Source organism: Eutrigla gurnardus (assembly GCF_963514095.1).
Source record: "Eutrigla gurnardus genome assembly, chromosome: 24".
Classification (NCBI taxonomy): Eukaryota; Metazoa; Chordata; class Actinopteri; order Perciformes; family Triglidae; genus Eutrigla; species Eutrigla gurnardus.
In genome coordinates, this window is record NC_139935.1 from 2771947 (window position 1) to 2786336 (window position 14390).

Consider the following 14390-nt stretch of genomic DNA (forward strand, 5'->3'; position numbering starts at 1 on the left):
TGGTTACTGCTACTAATACTACACCTACGAATACTACTGCTAGTACTACTCCCAGTACTACTGCGGCTGATATTTGGTCTTGATTTTGTGGAAGTTTTGGATGAGGATGCATTCCTGTGTGTGTGTGTGTGTGTGTGTGTGTGTGTGTGTGTGTGTGTGTGTGTGTGTGTGTGTGACCTGTTCTAACAGGCTGAAACATCCCATCAGCTTCTCAAACAGCTGTTTCTGTCCGACAAACAGCTGCAGCTTTAACATCCTTATTTATAATGTGTTTTTTGTTTGTTTGATTTTGTGTTTAAAGGTTTTTACTTAACATATTATATATACATTTGTGATAATTTATAATAATAATATAATATATTTCCCATCTTTTATTAGTCGAGCTCGTACTCGTATTACTACAAGGAGTGAGAACTCAGAGTACTAGTACATAAAAACAGCAGTTTTTTCAGTCCTGAGGTTCAGATGACCTGAAGTTTGATCTCAGTTTGTTCCACTTACTCACTTACTCCGGAGCTTTCACATGGTCTTCAGCAGCAGATTGAGTCACCTGGTGACCACAGTGGCATGTGGTGTGTCGAGGTCAACACCTGTCGCCGTGCAGCCATCTGTAGACCTGTATCTGTAGACCTTTATCTGGAGGCCTGGATCTGGAGGCCTGGGTAATCCTGTTAGCAGCTTAGAGACGGAGGGAGGAGACGCCGTTACCGTCCACTGTTCGTCTGTGTCTTCTTGTTTGTCTTCTTCAGATATCATGTCTGCTGCTGATGTTTGAGGACCGTCTGCGTTTTGGGGGACCGTGGGAACGAGGATTTTATTGTGAAGGAGTGTTTCCAGAAGGATGTGTTGAAGTCCTGAAGCTGTTTGTGGAGATTTGGAAGAAGAATCTGAAGGATGTTTGAGCTTTTATTGTGAAGACGACACAAACTTGTTGCTTTTGTTTTCAGACATTTGAGGCTTTTTGTGCTTTTATTCTGAAGGACTCGAGAGCAGAAGTTTGCCGTATTAATTGAGAAATTTTACGTGTTGTGGATGTATTTGTTTGATTGATCAGATTTTTTTGTTGAGTTGTGAAAGTATTCATTTTACTTTGAAGGACTGAAGGACTCTGAGCTTTTACTGTGAAGGAGTTACTCGTTATAGTTACACAGGGGGGGCTTTTATGATGAAGGGTTTGAAGTTCCCCGGGGCTTTTATTGTGAAATGTTTGTCATCATGTGATCTGTCCTGAGGACATCCAACAGCCAATCAGCTGTTAGGACAGGATGATTTCGTACGTAGAGTGTCTGGGCGGGGAGGGGGCGGGGCCCGGGCCCGGCGTGGGGTCCCGCTGCTGGACCGGCGGTCCCGACGAGGAGCGGGACGAGCTGCTTCCACGCCGGATGGCGGCGCTACAGCCGAAGACGGAGGGCAGCCTACGGCGCCGCCTCCTCAGCGCCCGGGTCCACCGGCAGCACGACGCCATCCTGGCACTGAACTCGGGCAACGCCCGCTGGCCAGGTAAGCCCCTCCCACCTCACCTTCAGGGTCCAGGGAACAGCCCTTGGTACCGCCGCCAGCACCTCCCACCTCGACCCCATGTCCACCCATGTCTCCCTCCGGAGGGGAAACTGTTCCTGGGTCCAGACCCGAATAGGAAACCCAACCAGCCGCCACGCTCCACCTACCCGGTCCTCCCGCAGCGGAGCCGGACCGGTTCATGCCCCCCCACCCCGGAGCCCCGCCCCGGGTACACCATCCCCTCCCATCTCAGTGGTCCGCCCCACTTCAGGGAGCCGGAGGTACCGCCGCAGTACTGCTACCGGCCCAGCAGGAGGCGCAGGACTGGTTTCTTCTGCTTCAGGCGAAGAAGGAACTCGGGTCCTGAGGCCACACAGACCACGCCCCTTCTTCATCCAGGTACTGCTAGGAATTCTGGGTTGTATAACTCTTCATGTAGACCTCCTGCTACTAGAACCTTGTATTGGAACTCTGTTTACTCTATGTAGTCCTGAATTTAGTCCCCTTTATGGACCCGTGATCAGAACTAGTCCTGAAAGTTCCCATTCGTATCTGTTATGTTCTGAATTGCCCCCATGGCCCCAGTTGTTGTGGTTTGGTCCAGAATGCGGTCCCAGCAAGCCCAGTTAGCTCTGTACGGAACTAAATGGACCTCTGGTCTTGAGGGTTCCAGGTAGCCTGGCAGGAGTCTTTGATTCCTATAAGGTCCCTGGGTTGGTCCCAGCTAGTCTGGTTTGGCTTTATCTTGTCCTACAACTTCCCAGCTCGGATTCTTAGAACCAAACAGAGCCAAATGGAGGTGGTGAAGCCCCGCCCCTCCCCTCCTTTGATTGGACGGCAGAGAAACATCCCCTCTATAAATAAAGACAGTGACATAATGACGGCGTGGCCTACTTCCTGTCTAATTAATGAAACTAATTAAAGAGACGTTAGGACAGACAGTCAGACAGACAGGTAACGAACTACTCCACTGGCCCAGTTAGCTGGCACACTTTACTGGGACCGGTTAGGGGATGACGATGGTGGTGATGATGCTGAAGGTGACCATGTGGACCTCCGTCGGGATCGGGACGTGAAGAGTTCACCAAGCACCATTTGGGTTTCAAGGACCTCTGTTACTTATCAAGGACCTGTGGAACCAAAGTTCCACATCTTTCAGCTTCTGGGGGACTCTCGAGGACCCCACGGACCCCTTTGGACCTCCTGGCTTTCTGTCTTCCTCAGCTCAACGTTCTGAGCTTCTTAATCCCCCTGGTGGCGGGTCGCCCACATTACATCAAAACCTCCCCTCCTGTTCACACTGAGGTGGTCTCTCCTGGTTCCTCCTAGACCTGCTCAGAGGAGGAACCACTATGGCCCCCATTCTAGCTCTGGACTTTTTACACTGAAAAGGACAGATAATCCTCACTCGCTCACTCACTCACTCACTCATATGCGTGTTAATGCAGCATTTAGAAGGTAACCTTCATCACCTGGCGACACACATGTGTGCTGGCTTCCTGCCAGCATGGTGAGTGTGTGTGTGTGTGTGTGTGTGTGTGTGTGTGTGTGTGTGTGTGTGTGTGTGAGGTAGAGGGAGTAGAGAGAACAGTGTGAGGAGAGGCAGCGTTGCAGCGAGTCGAGCCGCATTACTGCTGCTGTCTGTCTGCTGCAGCTGACTGTGTGCTGCAGTCTCACTGCCTGTGTCTCTGTGTGTGCGCGTGTGGCGTCGTCATGGTTCTGATCGGAGCGGCGTTCCGGTCCGTCCTCACGTACCTGAAGAAGAGCCGAGGTGAGTGTTTGTGGGTCGGACCGACTGAGAGAGCTTCACCTGGGTTCATGTAGAGAGAGAGAGACAGAGACAGAGAGAGAGAGAGAGAGAGAGCGAAGCAGCTCTCTGATTGGCTGTCAGATGTCTTCACCACCTTCCTAAATCTGAGCTCAAGGTGAGTTAGACTGCAGGTAACCATAGTAACAATCCAGATAACTGACTCAAGGACTCCAGGACCCTTTTCAAGGTCCTTAGAATGCCCTCAAGGACCCACTGAGCCTCTTTCAAGACCTCAAGGACCATTTGAATCTTCTCCAGGACCTCTGGTAGCTTTTCAAGGACCCGTGGAACCACCTCAAAGACTTGAGGACGAGATGAGTTTAAAGAGAAATAGTTTCCAGAACATTTAACGCATCTAGTTGTATTATTATGGCTGGTCTGTCCTCATGTGTGTCTTCATGCCTGTCCTCTGTTTGGAGATTAAACACGGTTGTCTGTCTGTCCGTCTCTGCTGCAGGAGACAAGGACAGCAAGTGGTCTGTTCACTACACTACCCAGAAGCCCCAGCAGGGTTTGCTCTTCATCCCTGCAAAGAGACGGTCTGGCAGCACTGATGACCTGCGAGGTCAGAGGTCAACAGAGAGCATCGCAGGTGATTGATTGATAATCAATAAGGAAACAAGAGGTTAACATCTCCAACGGCTCATTGAGCTTCTGTTCTCTAACATGTGTGTGTGTGTGTGTGTAGCATGTAACGGGCTGACTCAGCATGGCTACAGCCGACCAGTCAGCTCTAAGCTCCGCCCACCGAGCCCGTCAGCTTCAGGTCTCAACCAATCAGAGGGCAGCACAGCACACAGAGGGTGCAAGGACAAAAGCAGGAGGATGGTGAGTGACACACACAAATCATTGTGACAATAATGTTGTGCTGCCACCTGCAGCTCAGACTGAACTACTGTCAATTATTATTGTTGTTGTTATTAATATGATTAAACCTCCATGCTGTTTTATCTTATGATCACTCATCTTCTCTGTTGTGTCCTCTCTTGTCTTGGTCCTGGTCTTGGTCTTGGTAGACCTCCAGATTCCTCAACTTTGTCTCTCAGTCTTGTTTTTCAGTTTGTTTCAAGTTTTCAGTTCGGAGAAGAAAGGTAAACTTGGATCGAACTAGCCCGTTGTAGACTAGACTGGACTGGACTGGACTAGATTAGATGTTAAACCAGACCATACTAGATTTGAATTAGACCCCTCGCTGTTAACGTAGACCTAAATGACAGTCCAGAGTGTAAACTCTAGAGGCTTAAACTTGGACTCTGAACCTGAACAAATGTGTCGTGTGGTTCAGTCCTCCTCTTTCTCAGACGAAGACGAGCAGTTCATCTCGAACAACACGCGACCTCTGACCCCACTGGTCCTCAACCCCATCCCCCACACCTCCTACTGGGACGTCTTTGGCCCCGCCTACGAGCCTCCGTTGCAGACGGAGCTGCCCCCCCGACTTCCAACGCCAGAGGAGAGGATGAGGCGGCAGGCGCAGTCTGTTGCGGCGGACATAATCCCCATCAATATCACAGGTACTGGTCTGAATCCTCTACTTGAGCTTTGACGCAAATGGAATCTGGACTCTAAACTCGCCTCGGACTTGGGACTTGAATTTGGATTTAGGACGTGACTTGAATTTGAGACTCCACTCCAGACTTGACTTGGTGCAAATGATTCTGGCTTTTAATCCATCCTCAACAGGTTTAAGTCAACAGACTTGAACCTGGACTACAGGACTCAATTTGACTCACTTGCGAATTGACTCAGACCCAACTCTGAATATGGACTTGAATTTGGATTCAAACCTTGACTCAGACTTGAGACTGACTACAGACCTGGTCTAGAGGACTCCACTTGGACCCGGTAAACTTGTTCTACAGATTCATTACCCCTATTTCCACTGTTCCACTGTCCAGGAGAGAGTTTTGATCGTCAAGCCAGTTTGCGAAAAGAGGTTTCTAACTCGGACTCGTTATCCCGGCGACCCCGCGACCTGAGCCGCCGCAAGACCGTTACTGGGGTACCTGATGATGTCGCCAAAAATCTGGGTATGAGCTCCACTCATTGTCATGAAGAGGTGAGTGGTCAACAAAGTTATTTTTCCCTTCCTTCATCTCCTCTGGTCTTATGTCTCTGCAGACTCTCCGTTGGTGTCATTGGTGCTTCCCGGTCAGTTCTCCACCGTGGGCCAACAGAAGACCACCGGGGAGGAGGTGGAGGAGAGGGGGGTACAGGGGCAGTCATCAGCAAGGAGGATCAGAGCCCCAAGAGGACGGGGACTGTCCAGCCTCATGGCCTCCCTTACATCCTCCCCGCCCGCAGACTCCTGTCAGGACCACTGCTCCTCGGTGGTCCAGGGCCTCCCCCATCTGCCAACCAGCTCCTCTTTGACCTCCGAGGCCAGCCTTGGCAGCGCCTCCTCATCTTGTTGTCGACTCGGGCCCCTGCTGCCCTTTGACCCCACTGCCAGGGTCATCCCCCACTCCCCTTCCTCCCCCACCGCATCCCCCCTCCCCAGTACCCCTCGTCGTGCCCTGCAGTCAGAGTGTTCTTACCCCAGTGATCAGCCCCTGAACGAGGCTGGCCAACATCGCATTTACCCTTCCTCCTCCCACTACTTCTCCTCTTCCTCCATCGCAGAGTCTCAGGTCAGCTACCAGGCTCTCGATGACCAGGTCCCCACCCAGCAAGACCTCCAGTGCTTCTACGATGGGGACACGTGGAACTACCAGCCTCTCTCCCCTAGCTCCAGCGTCCACAGTAGCCATACTGGGGAAGACTGGACCGGTGTGGCCCGGGAGATGAGACGGGTCTCTGGGGACGATCAGACCTGCGATCCCTTGCTCTCCTCCGGTCGTTCAACTCCCTCTCTCACTGACGGCAACTCTGTGTGTTCAGAGACCACAACCTCCTCTCCCTGGCTAAGTGGGGAGAAAAGGAAGTCCAGCACTTCCTCTTCCTGCTCTCAGATCTCCCGCAGCATCTCCCTCCGCAAGTCCAAGCGCCCGCCTCCGCCACCGTTGCGATCTGACTCTTTGAGGCGCCGACCAGGTCGTCGCAATCCCTCCCACTCCTCCTCCAGTCCCCGCCCAGAGCGGAGCCCCCAACCCGAGCACCGCAGTCAGAGGGTGCTCACACCATCTCCCCAGACCTTCCATGACCCCTGGGTGCCGCGGAGCAACATCAAACGCCGCCAGAGTGGCTTCAACTGCGGCACAGTCACAACCTTTGAACCTTTGAGCCCAGACTTCCAGGTGGCGACCTTCGCTGACTTCCTCCCTTCCGATCAGCCGCCGGCGACCTCCAGTCAGTCACACGACCGCGTCTGCAGTCCAGCCTCTCAGGGATCAGATGAGGAGGTGCTGAGATCAACTCTGAACCCCCAACCAAGCTTCTCTCCTGTGGACGGACTTCAGCGCCTGACTTCGCCCTCCAGCGGCTACTCCAGCCAGTCTAACACTCCTACTCCTGGCACTCCCACGTCCTCCCCCCTCTCCCCCTGCTCCCCTCTCGCAGTGAGCCCTGGAGCCTTCTCCCTCCCCTCGACCTCCCCCTTCTCCTCTTCCTCTCCCCTGTCCCCCGTTGTCTCCAACCCCGGTACAACGTCTGGGGGCCAAGGTCGGCCAAAGCCACCAGTGCCGGAGAGAAAGTCATCACTCTTGTCCTCGCCCTCCTCCTCATTTTCCTCCACCTCCTCCCTCTCCTCTTGCCCCTCCTCAGACTCCTCTGCCAAGCATCCTCCTCTCCCTCCTCCTCCTCCAGCGTGTCCCTCTCCTTTGCCTCCTGTCGTCTACTCCCCCAATCGCCAGTGTCCTCCTCCAGCTCCGCCCCTGCCTGCTCCATCTTTCTCAAGACTCTCTGCTGCGCCTCCTCCTCTACCTTCATCTCTTCCGCCGCCCCCTCCCCCGCCGCCTCCTCCTCCTCCACCTTCATCTCTTCCTCCTCCCCCTCCCCCGCCGCCTCTTCTCCCAACTTCATCCCTCCCAATTCCTCCTCCTCTTGCACCTCTTCTCCTCCCTTCCTCTCGGCCTCCTCCCCCCTACTCCTACGCCATCATGCAGACCTCCCATCAGTCTTTGGCGTCCTCCATGTCATCATCACCCAATTTCCCTCCTCCCCCAACTCCCTCCCCTCCGCCTTCTCCTCTTCCTCTCCCTTCAGAACTCTCAGAATTGCCAACTGCTGACATTGCTCCTCCTCCTCCCCCACCACCTCCTCCCCTCCCCCCTCCAGGCCACCTTTTGGTCACCCCCGTAGCATTGCAGGGTGTCAAGCTTCGCTCAGTCAGGAACCAGGGAGGCTTGCTGACCAGCGTCACGCTAACAGCCGCTGCATCCGCTGACGCGACACTCCTAACATTGTCGGCTAATGCTAACCATGCTAACCATGCTAATAATACCCATGACCTTCCAAGCAACAACCAGGCTAACGCTGATGCTAAGCTAGTTGGGAGCGGATCTCAAAAGGCTGTCTGCGATCTAGGTAGCAGCGATGCTAATGTCACGAGTGCTTTAATGGGGAACGCTAACGCCGATGGAAGCGACTCATATCACGATCACTTCAACCGAACAAAAACTGACGTCAAGGCGTCTGATGCTAATCTTCAGAGCCTGCAAGTCGTCGTCGCAAGCCAAGTTAACCAGAGAAGCTCCGGGTCTCAGCTGACCAGTGGACCGATTCCCAGAGACCTCCAGAACAACGCGTGTGATACTCTGGCGAGTCCTCCTGGTCCCTGGGTCAGAATGTCTCCCAATGGCGACAAAGACCACAACAGCGACGCGATGATCCCACAACAACCGAAGGAATCCCATAAGACCGGAAACCGAAGCAACCCACGTTCCCCAGAGAAGCCCACCCTGCCGAAGAAGCCCGATCTTTACATTCTGGATCTCACAGCGTCCCGACGAGGGCCAGGACCAATCACGGCACCTACTCCTGCGCTCAACAGTCAATCAGCTTTGGGCACACCTCAGAGCCACAGTTCTTTACCTGTGAATCCCACCGACACGCCCTCGCCTGCCGGTTCCCCTCACAGGCAGAAGACCAGTTCCCCCAAAACCCCAAGACCCACGGGGACCACAAGAAACACTTGCAACAGCAGCTCTGGGTTTTCGGAGCACCGTGGTCCCTCAGGAACCTGGGCACGCTCGGAGACTGGTCTCTCCAGGAACTCGGGGTCACACGGAGCCACTTCCACCCGGACGGGACACGGCAATGAAGATAAAACCCTTCCTCTTCATCTTCTGGCTGCAGAGGAAGACGAGCAGCTGGAAGAGAGAGCGATGAAGACGGCGACAGCTATGTTGTCATCCACTCGGAACAAAGACAAAGCGAGGAAGAGGAGGAAGAGGAGGGCGGCCAGGCAGCTGTTGATGATGTCAGCAGCAACAGAGGCCTCTTCATCTTCATCTTTGTCGTCTTCATCGTCATCTGGAGATGAACGGAATGCGCCGACGATGCCCGCGAGAGCTAGGGCGGCGTTGACGACGGGATGCGACGCAGACGGCAGCGACTCTGAGAGCTCCTGCTCTCTGATTGGTCTGAGCAGGGACTCCCTCAGCAGTGCCCTATCCACTGACAGCCTGCAGGGGGAGTCATCGCTCCCAGACCTCCTGATCCAGGAAGAGGAGCAGAGCCAGGAGGGAGCGGATCCCAGGAGGGAGGCGTTTAAGGAGGCCGGAGGACCAGACGGTGAGTCGGACTGTCCTCAGTCGGGTCCTCTCCGGTACGGAGGACCAGTATGTTTATTGTATGGTTCTACATAGCTACAGTGGTCCCAGAGCATCCAGAATGCCTTTTGAGGCCTGAACCAGATTCTGTCTGATTCCCTTCCCAGCTCCTTTGTCGGTCGGCGTTTCGGCAGACCAGATGTTCGTCTCCGGTCGACCTCGAACCACCGACGACCTGTTTGCCGCCATCCACAGGTACGAGACCGCCAACACACACCTGTACTGGACTGACCTGTCTGCCATGTTCTCATGTCTCTAATTGGTTCCTCCTCTGCCTCTGTGGAGCAGTGCATTCTGGGAGGGCACGGCGTGATGCCCCGGGGGGCAGGTAAAGAATGAATGAGTCCTCGATGGAGTCCAGGTTCTGGTTTTTCTGGAGCCCTGGTTTAGATCAGTGTCCCGTGGTCCCGTCCCTTTAATATATGTCTCGTCCTCTTAGTGGTGTCTTCCTGTCCCCTTCTTGTTCTGACTCGCTGCTTCTAGTCTCCTAGTCTCGAATCCTCCAACCAGAAGCTTCTAGTCTCGAGTCTTTTAACTTGGATGTTTTGTGTTTCAGGTCTAAGAGGAAGATGCTAGGAAGACGGGACCCAGAAGACGTGAGACGTGTTACCTCACCTTCCTCTTCCTCGATGCAGACCACGCCGACCGCCCCTGTGACCCACCCGCCGCGAACTGCAGCCCTCAGAGGTCAAAGGTCAGGGAGCAGCGAGAGCTTTAAGGCCCTCCTGCTGAGGAAGGGAAGTCGGTCCGATTCGTCTTCTCGGATCTCAGCTGTCGAGCGGCTCGGTATACTTGCTTCTCCTGCGACCTCCACCGACCTCCAAAGATTGCCGCCGCCGCCAGGCCGACCTCGAGACGACCCCGGCAGCTCGCCCCACCCCTCAGATACATGTGAGGTCATAGGTCAGGACTTCTCCATGATCGGGTTCGGATGGGGACGAAGGGATCTGATGCACAATCAACTTCTTCTCACCACAACCTCCTCCTCTCACTTCCTGTTCCTGTCCTCAACCTCCTCCACACCGTCGCACTCCCTCACCCCCCCCTGCTCCTCCAGCCGGCGCTTTGCCGCTCGCTGCCGCCTCCACGCCACCCCCATGACTGCCATCTTGGAAGAAGGGAGCGAAGAGGAAACAGAGGACGACCAGGTGTTCATGGCGTCTCCGGGAACGGAAGGACAGTGGAGCCGGAGGTCGGGGGAGGTCTCGTGATGACGTTCACGTCACACTGCCTCAGCGAACTGGGCCGAAGTGGACTGATGTGGACTTGATTGACTTGTTGTGATCTTCCATTTTTGTCTTTTATTTGATTGAGTTTAATGTTTTTTCTGGCTTGACTGAACATAAATTCATATTTAGTTTGTTCTGTAACGTTTGTTTCAATGGTTCCATGAATCTAAATCTAATAATAATATATCATCTTCCTGCAGGTTTCTTTCTGAGCATCAGAGTAAATGTTGATAAATATAATGTAATAATAATAATAATAAGGATGTGTTAAAGGGGTTTTTTGGGGGTTAAGATAAAGAGACTTCATGGTTTCATTGAACGGACTCTAACGAGATGAAACCAGCTGATTGTATCGTATTCATTTTCTATTAGATCGTTCAGATTTAGTTTCCAAACGCCTAAACAAAGTGAAAGTAACTGAATGTATTTTTTATTCTTATTCATTAAAACATGCTGAGTGTTATTCTACATGACTTATGTTACTACCAGCTAGAAGCTGACTCTTTAATACCGGATGTAGACTGTAAATAATCACCTTGGCTGTTTATATTGCTGCTTTTCTGACTGATTTTCTTTTTCGGAAACAAAGTAGCAGATAAAACATCAGAGGATGAGGAGCCTTGAACTTCGGAACATAATTATCTTCATGAAATTAAACCGGTTGAACTGGAAGGCTGGAGAGAACTGAAAGATACGAAATGAAAAAACATTGCAATGTAAATAAACTGTATGGAGATGAGCAGATGGGAGCAATAAAAGACAAACTGAACCCTGTTTGATGAATCCAAGCACTGTAAAACATGCCAGAGTTTGTCCTGTTGGTCTTATTGTTTAAATATACATATTGTTTTACATCCTGTGTACTGACTGTAGTGCTTGCAGTGGCCACACGAGGGTGCAGCCCTCACACTCTGCTGAATGGACACTGTTGTTGTGGCTGAGGCGGTCATGAGACCCTGTTTGCTCGTCCTGAACCATGTGAGTCATGAGACGGAGAGAGAAGAAGACGAGATGGAGGACGTGTCCCGGTGGGTGAGGGAAGTCGGGTTCTGGGTGAAGAGATGCTGCTGTGGTGAGGAAGACCACGACGAGGAGGAGAAAGGAAGCAGTGAAGAAGGAGAAGAGGAGGAGGAGGAGGTGAAGGAGCCCAGCTTTGGAAAGAGCAGGAGTTCAACTTCACTCCAGCCGGCTGAGGTAAGTCTGAGTAACGGTAGTCCTGTTTGAATAAAGGGAGTCCTGTTTGACTAACGGTCGTCGACGTGGTCTCTGCCTGCGTCTCCCAGCTGGAATCGGACCGGTCCGGCTCATCCCCCTCCGGGTCCCAGCCTCACTGGTTCCACACCCTGCAGAGCCGGCGTTTCCGAGTGCAGCGTGAACGCAGCAACAGCGACCCACTGGGACGGAAGACCTGCCAGGACCACTTTACCTGGGTCAGAAAACCATCACACCTGTGGTGTCCTCAGACCCGCAGTACCCCCCTCCATCACCAGACCCGCCCTCGCCCCCCCCCCCCATAAGCTTTTCTGCAGCTGCTGCTGGCCGGGAGGTCCTTGTTGCTTTGTGCCGTCTGCTTTACAGCCTTTGGACCTGAACCCTAATCCTGAATCCCGAGCGCTGATTTGAAGTCTAAGTGATGTGTGGCCGGATGAGTAACGTGTGTCCTCTGATCAGAAACCAGGTCTTCAGTTTGGAGCGGCTCATTCTTACCTGAGTCTGGAGAAGCTGGGTGAAGGAGCGTACGCCGCCGTGTACAAAGGGATCAGCAGGTCAGTCGGCCCCCCAGACCACACACAATTCTCCTAAAGTCATGAAACATTATCAGCTACAGGTACTCAAAGTATCACAAGTCAGCAGTACTTTTACTGTGGTACCTTGGACTAACGGTGTGTACTTGTACTGCTCGTTGCTTATGGAGGATTAACGGACAGCTCGTGGCTCTGAAGGAGATCCGTATGAAGACGGAGGAGGGAGTCCCGTTCACCGCCATCAGAGAAGGTGATCCACACACACTCACTCTCTGTTTTGTATCCTCAGATTGTTCGTTTTCTGGTGGTTTCAGGATTTGTTTTCAAAACCTCTTTAAAGTGTGTGTGTGTTTGTGCAGCGTCTCTGCTCAAAGGTCTGAAACACGCCAACATCGTCGTCCTCCATGACATCATCCACACCAGAGAGTCTCTGACTTTTGTCTTTGAATATGTGGTGAGGACATTGTTTTTCATACAAATGTGGATAAAGTTATATTTCAAATCGAAAAAGTTCTTCTTCTGTTGCAGCAGACAGACCTGGCCCAGTACCTGACCCAGCACCCTGGAGGACTACACTCTCACAACGTCAGGGTCCGTCACACACACACATCCTTTAAATGATAAAAACTGTTCAAAACAACTTCAAATATCGATTGCGTTGCCGCCATCGTTGCAGCTCTTCATGTTCCAGCTGCTGCGAGCGCTCTGCTTCATTCACAGCCGGCGGATCCTCCACCGAGACCTGAAGCCCCAGAACCTGCTCATCAGCTACCTGGGGGAACTCAAGATGGCCGACTTTGGTGAAGAGACGTCTTCTTATAAACAACCTCGTCTCAGAGTCGTGTGATGTTAATGTGGTTCTGACTGGACCTCTGATTCTGATTCTGGGTTCAGGTCTGGCACGGTCCAAATCCATCCCCAGTCAGACCTTCTCCTCTGAGGTGGTGACGCTGTGGTACCGACCCCCCGACGTCCTGCTGGGGTCCACGGACTACTCCACTGCTCTGGACCTCTGGTCAGTTCCATCATCCAATCAGAGGCCACCTGAGGTTGGAGGGCTTGTTGCCCCAGCGACCCTGGGGGCTTTGCTGGGGGGGGGTTACTTTAACTGCAGTAAATGTTAGAATGAAGGACTAAGGAGTATTTGTACACTGTGGAAGGAGTACTTACTGAAGTAGAGATGTGAGTACTTTTACTGCAGTTTGTGTTGTGTCATGTGTGGTGTACCACAGGGAGCCGTTACAGGTCCTCTGTTCTTCTGCTTGTCCGCATTGCGGTGTGAATAAAGTTTGCTGTGTTTGAATCAGGGGAGCTGGCTGCATCTTTGTGGAGATGCTGCAGGGGGTGCCGGCGTTCCCCGGAGTCACCGACGTGTTTGAACAGCTCCAGAAGATCTGGACGGTGAGTCGGCAGATTCTTCGTCTTCTTCTTATTGAAATGCTGCTGTTCTCAGATCTGAACTGTGGTCTCATGTCCCCTGCAGGTCCTGGGCCTCCCATCTGAGGACCGCTGGCCTGGAGTCAGTCAGCTGCCCAACTATAACCCAGGTCTCCTCCTCCTCCTCCTCTTCCTGTTCCTCCCCCTCCTGCTCCTCCTACTCCTGTTTCTCCTCTAATATTGATTCTAAAAACTGGGCTACACAGGCAAAGGATTATGGGAAGTGAAGTCGACATGCTCAATGCTTATACTGAAGGTAGTTTAGTTAGCATGTTAGCGAGAGATCTATAAACAGAGTCGTTAGCATGTTGACCTGAAGGTGGCGCTAGATGACGGTCCGAGGGTCCACAAAGTTGGAGTGGTTCATCCTGAGGGGAACGCGAATGTTCTTGTTTGTCTCTCCACAGAACGGTTCGTTCCCTCCGAGCCGAAGCAGCTGAGGAGCGTCTGGAAACGGTACGACATGTTAGCATGGATCTGGATCAGCTTGGATCAGGACTTCCTGTAGTCATTCATCTGTGTTGATGTTTATCAGGTTGAACCAGCTGCCCTATAAGACCGAGGACCTGCTCCAGAGGATGTTGAAGGGGGTCCCTACAGACCGGATCTCGGCGCAGGACTCCCTGCAGCACCCGTACTTCAGCACACTGCCTCCTCCCATCATGCACCTCAGAGACAGTAAGAACGCCGGCGTATGCATGCTAACATACACACTAACGGTTTTAAATGCGAACAGCGCTACGTGCTAACAGCACATCCTGAAATAGAATCAAACGCCACGTGGAACCTACCTCCATTCATGGATCAACTTCTTCTTCTGTGGTTTTCAGCGGCGTCCATCTTCAAGGTGCCCGGTGTCCATCTGGAACCGGAGGTCCGAGACATCTTCAACCCCGGACGGAGGATCAAAACCTCCCTGCTGTCGACCCCCAAGTGCTGGTGAACTGGCCGTGGACCC

General features: G+C 52.7%; 2 protein-coding genes across 6 annotated transcripts; both read left to right on the forward strand.

Moving 5' to 3' along the window:
- The first annotated feature begins 752 nt into the window (after positions 1 to 752).
- LOC311009967 (uncharacterized protein) lies at positions 753 to 11019 on the forward strand. Of its 5 annotated transcripts, none has more exons than XM_084004443.1 (10): positions 753 to 1899; positions 3768 to 3902; positions 3999 to 4138; positions 4327 to 4401; positions 4596 to 4824; positions 5209 to 5340; positions 5432 to 8983; positions 9129 to 9216; positions 9310 to 9349; positions 9578 to 9715. In XM_084004443.1, exons 1-9 carry the CDS (start codon positions 1266 to 1268, stop codon positions 9332 to 9334), a joined length of 5010 nt encoding a protein of 1669 aa, XP_083860569.1. In that variant the 5' UTR covers positions 753 to 1265; the 3' UTR covers positions 9335 to 9349; positions 9578 to 9715. The 5 variants fall into 5 exon arrangements, with proteins under 5 accessions (XP_083860569.1, XP_083860570.1, XP_083860566.1 ...); XM_084004444.1 differs by having other exon boundaries at positions 9310 to 9382; positions 9578 to 9681; XM_084004440.1 differs by lacking the exon at positions 9310 to 9349 and having other exon boundaries at positions 9578 to 11019.
- A 134-nt stretch (positions 11020 to 11153) lies between these two features.
- Positions 11154 to 14382, forward strand: cdk15 (cyclin-dependent kinase 15). Its single transcript, XM_084004445.1, has 13 exons — positions 11154 to 11444; positions 11534 to 11680; positions 11922 to 12016; positions 12166 to 12245; positions 12355 to 12449; positions 12524 to 12586; positions 12672 to 12795; positions 12890 to 13010; positions 13303 to 13396; positions 13479 to 13542; positions 13840 to 13888; positions 13968 to 14110; positions 14263 to 14382. The coding sequence occupies exons 1-13, from the start codon at positions 11169 to 11171 to the stop codon at positions 14373 to 14375; spliced, it is 1464 nt and encodes a 487-aa protein (XP_083860571.1). The 5' UTR covers positions 11154 to 11168; the 3' UTR covers positions 14376 to 14382.
- The last annotated feature ends 8 nt before the right edge of the window (positions 14383 to 14390 follow it).